The sequence below is a fragment of the Gopherus evgoodei genome, chromosome 1 (genome assembly GCF_007399415.2).
Source record: "Gopherus evgoodei ecotype Sinaloan lineage chromosome 1, rGopEvg1_v1.p, whole genome shotgun sequence".
Taxonomy (NCBI): Eukaryota; Metazoa; Chordata; order Testudines; family Testudinidae; genus Gopherus; species Gopherus evgoodei.
In genome coordinates, this window is record NC_044322.1 from 201,396,067 (window position 1) to 201,410,187 (window position 14,121).

Here is a 14,121-nt window from a genome sequence, read left to right on the forward strand (position 1 = left end):
CTCTTAAGGTTGCACATACATTTATTTTTGTCTTATGGATTTAGAAAAGTCTGGAAGTGAATGTTATTGGGAACTGATCCAATGCAAAGCTGTTTCTGCCAGTAGTTGCCTCTGCCACTATTTTAATATTTATAACTAATAAATTAAGAACCTTATCTGAAAGTTGAGATGTAATGCATATTTATAGTTTTAATAGCTGGATTTATAGAGTAGCTAATCATATTACATTGATGTCATGTTTATTTACAAATTTGAAGCTTTTATGCAACGGTTTCTTAAACAAGATCATTCAACTGTTTTGAAATAAGTTAAGAAAATAATGCACATTATAGCTCTATGTATTTTCTTTCCTAGCTATGTAAAAAAGAGTTCCAGTATGGTGCCTCTCTACGTGCTCACCTTGTTCGACATACCCGAAAAAATGAAGTAAGCGCTGCAGCTGCTAGTATAGAAGAGACGGGAGCATCAACAATGAAAGGCAGAACTAAGCGGGAGTTTATATGTGATATATGTGGAAGAACTCTACCCAAGCTCTATGCTCTCAGAATACATATGCTCAAACATACAGGTGTAAAGCCACATGCATGCAAGGTAAAGAAAATACATCCTTTCCTGATGTCTTAGACATTTGTAATGACTTCTTGATTCACTAGTAACTACCCTGTACCTTACAACCTAGGTTAATCTTAATCACTTCACAGTGCTTTTGTGAAAAATAACTAATGTAAGAACTTTGATTTAAATATAATTTGGGATTCAAGGGGAATTAAAGGGAATGTTATTTCCCAAATTGGAATTTGGCTGAAACACTAGAGTTAATGCCCCTTCTCCCAAGATGTCTTGGGGTTTTTCATTACAGATGGTCAGGATGTCTGTTTTTGTGATGTATACAAAGATATCTCCAGCAGCACAATGCCCTGCAACCCCAGGCTCAGAAGTTGGTTCTGTGTTGGTTCAAATGGAGGAGTGCCCATCCAGTGATTTGCTAGCACTAGTCTTTGGTTTTTCCTTTTTTCTCCCTTTGATATGCTAACCCAGCCTGACTGCTTAGATGGAACAGGATGCCATGTTACAAACATGTCATATGGTGTGATGGTGGTTTGAATGACAACTACAACTCTGCCCCGATATAACACAAAGTCGGATATAACGCAGTAAAGCAGCGCTCCGGGGTGGGGGGCGGGGCTGCACACTCAGGAGGATCAAAGCAAGTTCGATATAACGTGGTAAGATTTTTTGGCTCATGAGGACAGCGTTATATCGAGGTAGAGATGTACCTCAATGTTCCATGCTTATCTGGGAAAGTGGCCTTTGTCCAAATATGGTTTGGCCTATGGTGATCTCTGCAACAAGAAATAAGACCAAATAACCAGAATGTTAAGGACAGAAATTTTTTTTGCAGTTTGTACAGTGTATTCCTGCCGACATGAAGCCACAGACATAATCAGCTAGGTTTCCCAAGTAGCATACTTTTTTTTACATTACATTTAAAGAGAAGGTAACATTTATGCTTTGAAAAATCTGTGATGAGATGCAGTACTGTCTTTATCTCAATGCCTTGTAAATTTTAAGATTTATATAATCTTGTATACTTTATCCAATTTTTTGTTCATAGGTCTGTGGAAAGGCATTTACTTACAAGCATGGATTAAAAATGCACTTGGCTCTCCATGAGACACAGAAACAGTTCAAATGTGACTTGTGTGAAAAGTCTTTTGTCACAAAACGGAGTCTTCAGGAACACATGAGCATTCACACAGGTAAACAGTGGGCAAGTGTGGGAGTAGTGAGAACCATGGTATGTTTATAAATACTTCGGGGAATATAAAAATTAATCCATTAATTCTGTTGACCCCTGTATATAGGGTCAGAAGAACATAAGAATGGCCATAATGGGTCAGACCAAGGGTCCATCCAGCTGGCATCCTGGCTGCTGACAGTGGCCAATGCCAGGTGCCCCAGAGGGAGTGAACTTAAAAGGTGATCAAGTGATCTCTCTCCTGCCATCCATCTCCACCCTCTGACAAACAGAGGCTAGGGACACTATTCCTTACCTATCCTGGCTAGTAGCCATTAATGGACTTAATCTCCATGAATTTATCTAGTTCTCTTTTAAACTGTGTTATAATCCTAGCCTTCACAACCTCCTCAGGCACGGAGTTCCACAGGTTGACTGTGTGCTGTGTCATAAACAGATAGCTAAGGGTTAATGTTCTTTTACCTGTAAAGGGTTAACACAGAGAACCAAACACCTGACCAGAGGACCAATCAGGAAACAAGACTTTTTCAAATCTGGGTGGAGGGAAGTTTTGGGTGTGAGTTCTTTGTTCTTTGTCTTGGGTCTGATCCTCTCGGCTCTGAGAGTGATCTTTCTATCTCCTGGCTTTCTAATCTTCTGTTTCCAAGTTGTAAGTTCAAGGATAGTAAGACAATAGGTTTATATTGTTTTCTTTTATATTTACATGTGTGTAGTTGCTGGAATATGTTAAATTGTATTCTTTTTGGATAAGGCTGTTTATTCATTTTTTTCCTTTAAGCAATTGACCCTGTATATTGTCACCTTAATACAGAGACTATTTTTAATGTCTTTTCCTTTCTTTTTATATAAAGCTTTCTTTTTAAGACCTGTTGGAGTTTTTCTTTAGTGGGGACTCCAGGGAATTGAGTCTGCAGCTCACCAGGGAATTGGTGGGAGGAAGACGTCAGGGGGAAAATCTCTTTGTGTTAGATTTACTAAGCCTGACTTTGCATACCCTCTGGGTGAGGGGGAAGAGAGATTCGGTACTTGTGTTTCCAGGACTGGAAGCAGGGAATCTCCCAGGGTCGTCAAGGGAGGGGAGCCTGGGAGGAAGTAACAAGGAAACAAGGGGAGAGGGTTATTTCCCTTTGTTGTGAGACTCAAGGCATCTGAGTCTGGGGGTCCCCCAGGGAAGGTTTTGGTGAGACCACAGTGAGCTAGGCACTGTATAATTCCTAGCTGGTGGCAGTGATACCAGGTCCAAGCTGGTAACTAAGCTTGGAGGTTTTCATGCTAACCACCATATTTTGGACGCTAAGGTCCAGATCTGGGAAGAAATGTTATGACATGGTGTGCAGCTAGATAGAATCCAGAAGCCAGTAGGAATATTATATTTTTCTTTTCTCTGCTAGGGGCTTGAGAGGGTTTGGTTTTAAAAGGATCCAGAGAGAATTTTTTTTTTCTGTTCTCTCCTGGCAGTAGCTTGCATATTAAGCAAGGAACCATTAAGGATTGACAAAGGGTCTTTTGTTATACAATAGCACTCCGATTGAGAGTCAAGTACCCAGCACAATACACATGCAAATAAAGTGGTTTTTCTGGTTTACTTTACATTTAAAAGATTAGGTAGAGGAAGAAAGGGAAAAAGGCACTGTTGCTAGGCGGACCCCAGGAGACAACAGAGAGCCTGCAGTTCAGACAATAAACACCGGAGGGCACCCCAACACAAGAAAACAAGAGCCATGACTTCCAAGGCAAAAATGGAGGCGGGGCAACAAATCAAAGAAGCAGACCACAGGCGACAAATGGAAAAAAAGAGAAAAAGAGGTAGAGCTGAAAGAAAGAGAAGAACAGATCAAACAGGCAGCCTATAAAAGAGAACAAGACGCCAAAAATGCAGCCCACCACAGAAAACTACAAGAAGAAGAGGTGGCCCACAAAATAAAACAAGCAGAAGAAGAGGCAGCCTACTGCCGAGAAATGGAAAAACAACAAAAAGAAAGTGAAGAGAGGGAAAAACAGAGAAAACATGAACTGGAGTTAGCGCAGGCTGGGCAGCATGCTCCAGCCAATCTTAACAACCCTTCGCCAATTATGGTTCCACATCCCAAGAAATTTCCCACCTACAAGGCAGGTGATGACACTGAGGCCTTCTTAGAAAATTTTGAAAGAGCCTGTCTTGGGTACAGCATCTCTGAAGACCAGTACATGGTAGAATTGAGGCCACAGCTCAGTGGACCTTTAGCAGAGGTGGTGTCTGAAATGCCAAAGGACAGAATGAACGATTATAAACTGTTTCAAAACAAGGCCAGATTAAGAATGGGGATAACCCCGGATCATGCTCGTCGGCGTTTCAGAACCCAAAAGTGGAAACCAGATGTGTCATTTCCCAGACACACCTACTACGTTGAGAAAAATTATGAGGCCTGGATATCAGGAAACAATGTTAAATCCATAGACGAACTGCACCTTCTCATACAAATGGAGCAGTACTTGGATGGTGTTCCGAATGACATAACACGGTAAATACAAGATGGAAAACCCAAAAATCTCACCGAGGTGGGGGAGATTGGAGCCAGATGGATGGAAATGGCAGAAAGCATGAAAGCTACTGTCAAGGGGAACGAGGGCACACCGACAATAAACCCTACAACCGAGGGCAGCCAAAGACCCCACCTACAACCCAAGGAAAGCCACAGACACCCTATTCTTCCACCTCACCAGTCTCCAGTAACTCACCTCAACCCAGTGACCAGTCAGCTGGAAGATGCTTTAAGTATAATGAACTGGGACATATAAAGGCCAACTGCCCAAAGAACGCCAGCCGAATGCAGTTCATTACACCACCATCACACCAAAAATCGTGGCTAGTAACCATTAATGGACTTAATCTCCATGAATTTATCTAGTTCTCTTTTAAACCGTATTATAATCCTAGCCTTCACAACCTCCTCAGGCACAGAGTTCCACAGGTTGACTGTGTGCTGTGTGAAGAACAACTTCCTTGTATTTGTTTTAAACTGCTGCCCATTAATTTCATTTGGTGGACCCTAGTCTTATAGGAACAAGTAAATAACTTTTCCTTATTCACTTTCTCTACCCCATGCATGATTTTATATACTGCTATCATATCCCCCCTTAGTCTCCTCTTTTCCAAGCTGAAAAGTCCTAGCCTCTTTAATCTCTCCTCATATGGGACCGGTTCCAAACCCCTAATCATTTTCGTTGCCCTTCTCTGAATTTTTCTAATGCCAGTATATCTTTTTTGAGATGAGACAACATCTGTACTCAATATTCAAGATGTGGGCATACCATGGATTTATATAAAGGCAATAAGATATTCTCCATCTTATTCTCTGCCCTTTTTTAATGATTCCTAACATCCTGTTTGCTTTTTTGACCGCCGCTGCACATTGCATGTACGTCTTCAGAGAACTATACACGACGACTCCAAGATCTCTTTCCTGATCTGTTGTAGCTAAATTATCCCCCATCATATTGTATGTATAGTTGGGATTGTTTTTTCCAGTGTGAATTACTTTACATTTATCCACATTAAATTTCATTTGCCCAGTCACTTAGTTTTGTGAGATCTTTTTGAAGTTCTTCACATTCTGCTTTGGTCTTAACTATCTTGAGCAGTTTAGTATTGTCTGCAAGCTTTGCCACTTCACTATTTATCCCTTTCTCCAAATCATTTATGAATAAGTTGAATAGGATTGGTCCTAGGACTGACCCTTGGGGAACACCACTAGTTACCCCTCTCCATTCTGAAAATTTACCATTTATTCCTACTCTTTGTTCCCTGTCTTTTAACCAGTTCTCAGTCCATGAAAGGATCTTCCCTCTTATCCCATGACAGCTTAATTTATGTAAGAGCCTTTGGTGAGGGACCTTGTCAAAGGCTTTCCAGAAATCTAAGTACACTGGGTCCACTGGATCCCCCTTGTCCACATGTTTGTTGGACCCTTCAAAGAACTCTAATAGATTAGCAAGACATGATTTCCTTTTACAGAAACCATGTTGACTTTTGCCCAACAATTTATATTCTTCTATATGTCTGACAATTTTATTCTTTACTATTGTTTCAACTAATTTGCCCAGTACTGACGTTAGTCTTACCAGTCTGTAATTGCCGGGATCACCTCTAGAGCCCTTTTTAAATATTGGCATTACTTTAGCTGTCTTCCAGTCATTGGGTACAGAAGCTGATTTAAAGGACAGGTTACAAACCATAGTTAATAGTTCTGCAATTTCACATTTGAGTTCTTTCAGAACTCCTTGGGTGAATGCCATCTGGTCCCAGTAACTTGTTAATGTTGAGTTTATCAATTAATTCCATAACCTCTTCTAATTACACTTCAATCTGTGACAATGCCTCAGATTTGTCACCTACAAAGAGCGGCTCAGGTTTGGGAATCTCCCTAACGTCCTCAGCTGTGAAGACTGAAGCAAAGAATCGATTTAGTTTCTCTGCAATTACTTTGTTGTCTTTAAGAGCTCCTTTTGTGTATCAATCATCCAGGGGCCTCACTGGTTGTTTAGCAGGCTTCCTGCTTCTGAGTTTTGAGTTTTTGACTAGCTCTTCTTCAAACTCCTTTTTGGCTTTTCTTATTATATTTTTACACTTAATTTGGCAGTGTTTATGCTCCTTTCTATTGACCTCACTAGGATTTGACTTCCACTTTTTAAAAGATGACTTTTTATCTCTCACTGCTTCTTTTACATGATTGTTGAGCCACGGTGGCTCTTTTTAGTTCCTTTTACTGTGTTTTTTAATTTGGGGTATACATTGAAGTTGGGCCTCTATTGTGGTGTCTTTGAAAAGTGTCCATGCAACTTGCAGGGATTTCACTCAAAGGAATTTGTAAAATGTTTTTTTCTTCATTGGACACCCATTCAAGAAAGACGTTTACATCCATTTTGAATTTCTGTTTGGACTCTAAGACAGAATAATAAATATACAGATTTATTATTTTATTTTTGATGCCCTCTTTACAAATATAGAATAAAACAGGTCTTTGCCTTGAACTATGCATCTAAATATAGGGAGACATGGTCAGTCCACTTTTTGTATTTATACCTGTAGCTTTTGCATATCAGAAATGAGGAAGTTTCTGGAAAGCCTGAGGAAGAGGATGGAATAGGCTTTACACTTACTATTTATCCTTTTGAGGGAGAAAACTAAGTTGAATCTCCTGCCTCTTGGATTTCAAGCATCCTCTTTGATTTAATATTTTCCTAGATGTGTTGTAACTGTAAAAATGCTAAGATAACTAGCATTTACTATTTGTAGCTCCACTAATTAGGTTGGTATTTGTGTAGAAAGATGTTCTGTTTTTCTTAAATGCATTCATTTGATGTGATTCAGTGGCTTAATTGAAATGTAAATTACTTTCTAGCACTTCACTCTAATCATTGTGATTTACACTAGTTTCCCCAATGTTCCGACAGTGTTTGTCTGCATGTGACTTTATACTTATGATCTAGGAGTTGCATGGCTTTTCAGAAAAGCCATCTTCATTCCACTGGAGTTCTGAGGCTTTTGCCCCAATGTAAATGTTCTCTCCAACCTCACTTCACAGGGAGCCACGATGTTGCAATAGCCATCCCCTTAACTGAGGAATAGAGGACTTGTGTAAGAACTTGTGAAATTAATGCGTTCTCAGATATAAGGAACTGATAGGAAAGCTTGAGGGTGAAAAGAGAATGAGATATGACAGTCTAATAGTTTAATGTGAACTTTAGGTATTTTAAAGTAGCTTAATATATTGAAGTCCTGTGTGTTTTTATTTCCTGGAGTGTGATGTATCAAGAATTGGGTACAAAAGATTGTTTTTCTTTACAATGCAGTTTTAAGTTCCAGAAAATAGAAGAGTTTCTACATAGCCTCTTACAAATATCCTTCTGGTAGTCTAGTATTCAAGAACAGCCTTATAGGATCTGGGAATTTCCTGTTAAGGTAGCCTCCCATAGATCCAAGGTCTGATTTCTCTTCCCATGCCCCCTATTCATGTCTGATGAACTATTACTAAAGTTGATGCAGATGCTGTGCTCTGACTGTTTGCAATCTATTTCTTCCGCAGTAAATTGTTGTGGTTTTTTTTGTTTTTTAAGATTGCTCAGGGTTAAGATAAGAACAAATTATAGTTAAAGGGTATGAGATTTTTGTCTGAACTTTTTAAAGTAACTTATGATACAGTAGTTTAAAGTTTGCTACTCAGCTTCTTCTTCAAATATATACAGCAATATTATCCAAGATTATACCAGCATGTACAGAATATTCTTGAAAATCCCAACTGGATTCCAAGTGTATATAATTAAACTTCCCTCTTCCTGTAGTAATAAAGCTCTGAGTACTTCAGATGAATTCTGTAAAAATTATATACTATCTTTAACGCACTACAGGGAGTTGGGGCTCAGATGGGAGACTTGGCCTTGTAAAGTATTTTTGTTGTTGTTCTGTTTATAGGAGAATCCAAGTATCTTTGCTCCATTTGTGGGAAGTCTTTTCATAGAGCCTCAGGACTTAGTAAGCACATAAAGAAACATCAGCCAAAGCCTGAAATTCGTGGATATCAGTGTACTCAGTGAGTATAAATTGACCTTTAAGTCCCTAGGATTATTAAAGACAGTTTCATTTGTCTCATGCTATAGTTGATCACATGAAATTATTTAGAATAAAGTATGTTAAGCACTGGCGTGGAAAATGCACTTGTGAAGTTCATATAAGGACAAATGCAAAGTATTCCTCTTAGGAAGGAATAATCAGTTTGCACACATGCAAAATGGGAAATGACTGTCTAGGAAGGAGTACTGCAGAAAGGTGTCTGAGGTCATAGTAGATCACAAGCTAAATATGAGTGAACAGTGTAACACTGTTGCAAAAAAAGCAAACATCCTTCTGGGATGTAGTAACAGGAGTGTTGTAAGTAAGGCATGAGAAGTAATTCTTCCGCTTTACTCTGCATTGATGATGCCTCTACTGGAGTATTGTGCCCATGGCCGGGAGCGGGGGACAGGGAGCACGCAGTTGGGGCCCAAGCTGGGGGCAGGGCTGGGGCAGAGCGGGGCTGGATGGTGCTCCCTCTCTGCTCTGTGCTGGGGCTGGCCTGGGCCTTGTTGCAATCCCCTAGTGGAGTGCCACCCACAGTTTGGGAACCCTGACCTAAAAGTTAAAAGGGAGAGAGAGAAAAAATGTTCTCTTTGTCCTCTGAGGATAGGACAAGAAGCAATGAGCTAAAATTGCAGAAAGGGCAGTTTAGATTGGACATTAGGAAAAATTTCCTAACTCTCATACTGGTTAAGCACTGGAATAAATTGTCTAGGGGTATTGTGGAATCTACAGTACTGGAAATTTTTAAGAACAGGTTAGACAAATGATTGCCAGGGGTGGTCTAGATAATGCCTAGTCCTGCCACAAGGTTTTTTCCAGTCCTATGATTCTATATATTGGAGGTGAAAGGCTTGATTAATATTACCTTGATCATGCTTGTCCTCACCCCAGATTTGATTTAGATAAGGTTGTTTGGGGTTTTTGTTTTTCCCCTCCCTCCCCCATGAGTGTGTTACTCTTTTCTCTAACAATTTTAAAACTGTATTGGGTAGAGCTGGGAGAGTGGTAAGCTCTTCAGCAGTGAAGGGTCTTCTGCCTGCTCCTGGTCTTATTTACTATGTAACTTATCTCAGTTAAATTGGCACATGACTTTACATAATGTACAATAATAGGCAATAGCCTCATATGGTACAGAGCACATTGTGCTTAGCATATAGTCAATTAACAATTATAATGATTAAATGGAAAAACATTTCATTAACTCAAATTTAAGGCTGCCTGGTGATAGCTTTTGCCCTTCCTAAACATTGAGTTCAGCAAAACAGAAATTTCCAAGAGAGTTAAGGTAGACACCCATGTAACCTTAACTCTTCCTCCTTGAACTTGCAATAGCTACTGGGTATGATTTGTATGCATTCCAACTTCATTCTCTGTGTTACGTGTAGGTGTATTGAATGGTGGAGGAATAAGCTGGAATGGTTTGCAAGATCTGTGATTGTGCTATGAGGAGATCTTGGGATTAGATTGAGGAGCATTCTAGAGCTGTGACTGTGATCTGAGTAGATATGGGTCTGAGTCCCCTCAACGTGCCCTCACCATGTGTGTTGTCAAAGGAAGGAGGTGCATGTGTATCTTAAGGTTCCAATGTGCATAATTTCAATACAGAATTGTGTAGACTATGTCAATAGTAGAGCACTGAAGTCTTCTTGCCATGGGTATTGTCAGTAGTGAGGTGGGATCTGAGAGTAGTCTGTAGATTTAATGATGTGTAGGGAAAAGTGTATGTTTAGATATTTTGTGTACAAGTTTGAAGGAGTTATAAAGGGATATGAAGTGGTTATTAAATTTTATAAGCATGGTATTCTCTCGGGGGGGGCGAGGGGGGTGAGCTCAGTGTTTGAGCGTACAGCAGGTGCAGGTAATGCCTGTCCATTACAGTGAAAAGGCATGGTGGGAGTGTGTGTGTTATGAGTGTTTACCTTAACTCTGAATTTCCTGGGTTTCCGATGTTTCAGTTTTACTGAGCTCAATATTCTGGCAGGACACGAGCTATCACTGAGCAACCATAACTCTGGGTTAACAGTTTTTTGCCATTTAATTTTCTAGGTATTTAGACGAAGACAAATGTTAGTTAGTAGAAGTTAGTGATCATTTAGACTGTTCTAGTTCTCACTAGATTTGATATGCTACTGTGGCTCGATAATAGTCAAAAGACTTAGCTTGTATATAGTGCTTTTCATCAGTTCAAATAACTTTTACATGAGTAGCTCCATTTTACAGATAGGAAACTGAGTCTCAGAGGGGTGAAATTATTTACCCAAGATCACCCAGGAGGCAAGTGGCAGAGCTAGGAATAGTCCTAGTGGTCTTTCCATTAAGTCTCAAGGTTGCTGTGAGATTTGTCAGTGCTTCTCCTCTCTTTGTACACTTTGTTATAGTGGAGTGGGGATAGTTGTCACTTTGAAATGTTTGCAGTGAAGAAGAGCTTGTATAACCCCAAAAGCTTGTGTGTCTCACAAACAGAAGTATGTCTAATGAAAGATATTTCCTCACACACCTTGTGTCTCTAGCTGCTAGCAAGGCTCATGAGAGAAATCTCATCCATGGTCTGTGACCCAGATCCTTGACAGTTTTATTACATGGTAGCAACAGTAACTTTAAGCATGTGAAAGAAAACTGGGGAGGAGGGGTGTCCTTGTCCACCCTGTTTCCATCCCATTAAGCTATTAGTTGGCACTGTAGAAGCCATAAACATGTAAGAAGTTGTTCTTTATTATATCCTGCCCTATGCTGCTGTGTATACATATCACAGGCATCAGTTTATTAGAGGACCATATGCGACCTTGGTTATGTATTCCGAGCTGCACACTGAACTGGGCTCTTCACTACCACTATTCACTCCCAGCTGATGTTTAAATTTGTTACCTTCATTCCCTTCATGCCAGATCTCTGCAGAGGTCCCAGCACATACACAGAAGGGGATAATTCAGAGCTGACAGCCCTTGCAGCCACAACTTCCTTTGCTACCCTTGCATAGCTGAAAGTTGCATTGACCTAACTTGGAAATAGTCAAATGCAATCAGTTGAAAAATATCGTTCCCTTAATACATTTAGGTTCACAGGTATATTTAAATTCCCGGTGCGTTAGAACAAACTATTGAAAATCTCCCCCAAACAAGAAGATTTTGTTTTGAGGAGATTCTTTCACATTTATTTTCAAAAGCACAAATGACAGTTGGCACCTAATTGCAGTTTATGCCTTTTGAAAATCTTCCCTTTATTATATACACATGCCAAATTATTTACTACCTACATTGTAGACCTGGTTTTAATGAAAATTAATATATATTTGTTACACTTTTTGAAAAGTATATATTTATAAGCATATAAGTTTTTCCTAATGGTAGACAAGAACTCACTTTAACTCCATGGCATTTTATTGTTGTTTTTTTTTAATAGCTTGTAACATTGACCAAAATTGATTTTTTTTCTTTGGGTTTCCAAAGGGGAACTTTAAATTGGCTAATTAAATATACTGGAGGGGAGAAAAATATGTATTTTTGGAGGGAAAATAATTGAAACCAGTTTACATTCTCTCATCCATGACTATACTGCACTATCTAGATTAGGTGATTGAGAAACATGTACATATCCTAAGTCCTTCAGAATTGGTACAACGCTTCATCTTCCACAATGAAGACCTCTACTAAGTGTGTACGAGGGGATGGTATAATCCATGTTTGTCATAAAAGAATTGATCTTGACCAACTAAAGCTGACAGTCATCAGCATTTTGTTACAAACTTCTGTTCTTCGCTGGCTCTGTAGCTCAGCTCAGTAGGTCAGATAGCTCTCCATCCAGCCTCTCTTCTGAGCTTTTGTCTTAGTCAGGCAAACCTTTACACATCTGGGGATCCTCTCATACACCCTAGGAGGTTTGCCAGATGAAGAGGGCACCTTCTCCCTAAAAGGTCGTCTTCTCTGACAACTTTGCCCAAGAGCTTCTCTCTTTTCTATATATTCCCTGTTGTTAAGTGACTTGGATAATGGAGCATTAAGTCTGAGAGAGGAGGCGGCTTTCGGGCAAAGATGCCTGAGAAGCAGAGTTTATTGGTCCACTATAGAAGAAGCACCTTCTTGATCATGCATATTCCTGTGGCTTGCTAAAGAGGAGCTGGTGAACTGTGGCCTCCCATGGAGCTGTTGTTGGGGTGGCAAGGATGTGGGGAGGCATTAGGGAAATTTGGGTTGAGGGATTGGCGAGGGGAGTATCTTTGAGAAGCAGAAATAGCAGTTCTTGCTTGAGCAATCTGAACAGTAAAGCAATTTAATGTCTGCTTTCCGAGTTAATCCTCCATGGTTCCAGAAGAAGAGATACCAGATTCTTCATAAGCGTAGCTTTCTAGCTTATAGAACAACACTTTGTGTACTGTAACTTATGATGTCTTAACTCTCCATAACTCTCTCTTTTTGGGTACTGGATAGGAATTACACAAACTTTTTTTCCCTATAACAGAGCAATTAAAGGAAATCAGCTTTCCATAACTGATAAAGGGAAAATCTGCCTGAAGCCCATCATATAAATTTCAGATCTTTAAATTAGCTGCTATTCTTTTTAATTTCCCTTAGTGTAGAAGAGGATTACATAGTTAATATAATTGTTGATACTGTAAACCATGTGTACTTCATGCAGTCTTCCAGTCTTTTAAAATTACCAATATATACACCTCTACCTCGATATAACGCTGTCCTCAGGAGCCAAAAAATCTTACTGCATTATATTGAACTTGCTTTGATTCACCAGAGAGTGCGGCCTGGCCCCCGCCCCCTCCCCGAGCACTGCTTTACTGCTTTATATCCGAATTCGTGTTATATCGAAGTAGAGGTGTACTGGGCTTTAGGCAACATGTAAATGATAAAGTACAGTGTTTTTGTGCCATTGAAATCGTGGTCTAGGAGCCTCATTTTTGAACAATGCTCCCTCCATAGTTATCTTCATCTCATTATGATCCTGTCTTATGTGGGAGTCGGAAACCTTTATTGTTACAGATGTGAAAAAAGTTTCTATGAAGCTCGGGATCTCCGGCAGCACATGAACAAGCATCTTGGTGTGAAGCCATTCCAGTGTGAGTTCTGTGGGAAGTGTTACAGTTGGAAGAAAGATTGGTATTCCCATGTGAAGTCCCATTCTGTCACAGATCCGTACAGGTGAGTGAGGGTCGGTTCACAACTGATGTAAGCTGAGCACACTAAGGTGTTGCAGACCAGTGAGGATCTGTTTCTGAATGACATTGCCAAGAGCTATCCATAGTTACAGGGATGTAGCTTTCAGCAGCAGATATAAAAGAATAACTACATATGATCTCAGTTGGAGAAGAGGATCTTAAATGTTTATGGATCAGTGTCCTAGCAGATAAAGCACAAAATAGGATGCTAGTTGGTGTCTACTACAGTCCACCAGATCACACTAGAGAAAAGGATAACTGGCTCCTTAATATATAGGGGAGGAAAAAGCTGTGTGATCTTTGGGGACTTCAGTCTGAGTGACATGCTAGAGCTCCTAGGCTGCCAGTAGTAAAATGTCTTTGGAGTTTTTAAAACTGGTAAAGGACAATTTCCCAATTCAGCAAATATTGCTTCCAACATGGGGGGGAATTCTGTATTAGACCTCATCTTGATAGATAAAGGTATTGATCACGCAACTGAAAATTAATGGTTGCTGCGTGATACAGGTGATCATGACTTGATTACATTTGTTGTGTGCAAACAGAATAAAGTGCAAGCCAGTAATATACACAAACGTACACTTGGTGCTTTAAAAGAGCTAA

General features: G+C 39.8%; 1 protein-coding gene across 1 annotated transcript in view; it reads left to right on the top strand.

Moving 5' to 3' along the window:
* The window catches only part of ZBTB11 (zinc finger and BTB domain containing 11), a 43,839-nt gene that overhangs the window by 19,755 nt on the left and 9,963 nt on the right, over positions 1–14,121 (top strand). Inside the window, exons 6-9 of the mRNA XM_030582427.1 lie at positions 355–591; positions 1,616–1,760; positions 8,211–8,328; positions 13,343–13,501. Coding sequence (XP_030438287.1) covers positions 355–591; positions 1,616–1,760; positions 8,211–8,328; positions 13,343–13,501 — 659 coding nt within the window. The remainder of the gene's footprint in view (positions 1–354; positions 592–1,615; positions 1,761–8,210; positions 8,329–13,342; positions 13,502–14,121) is intronic.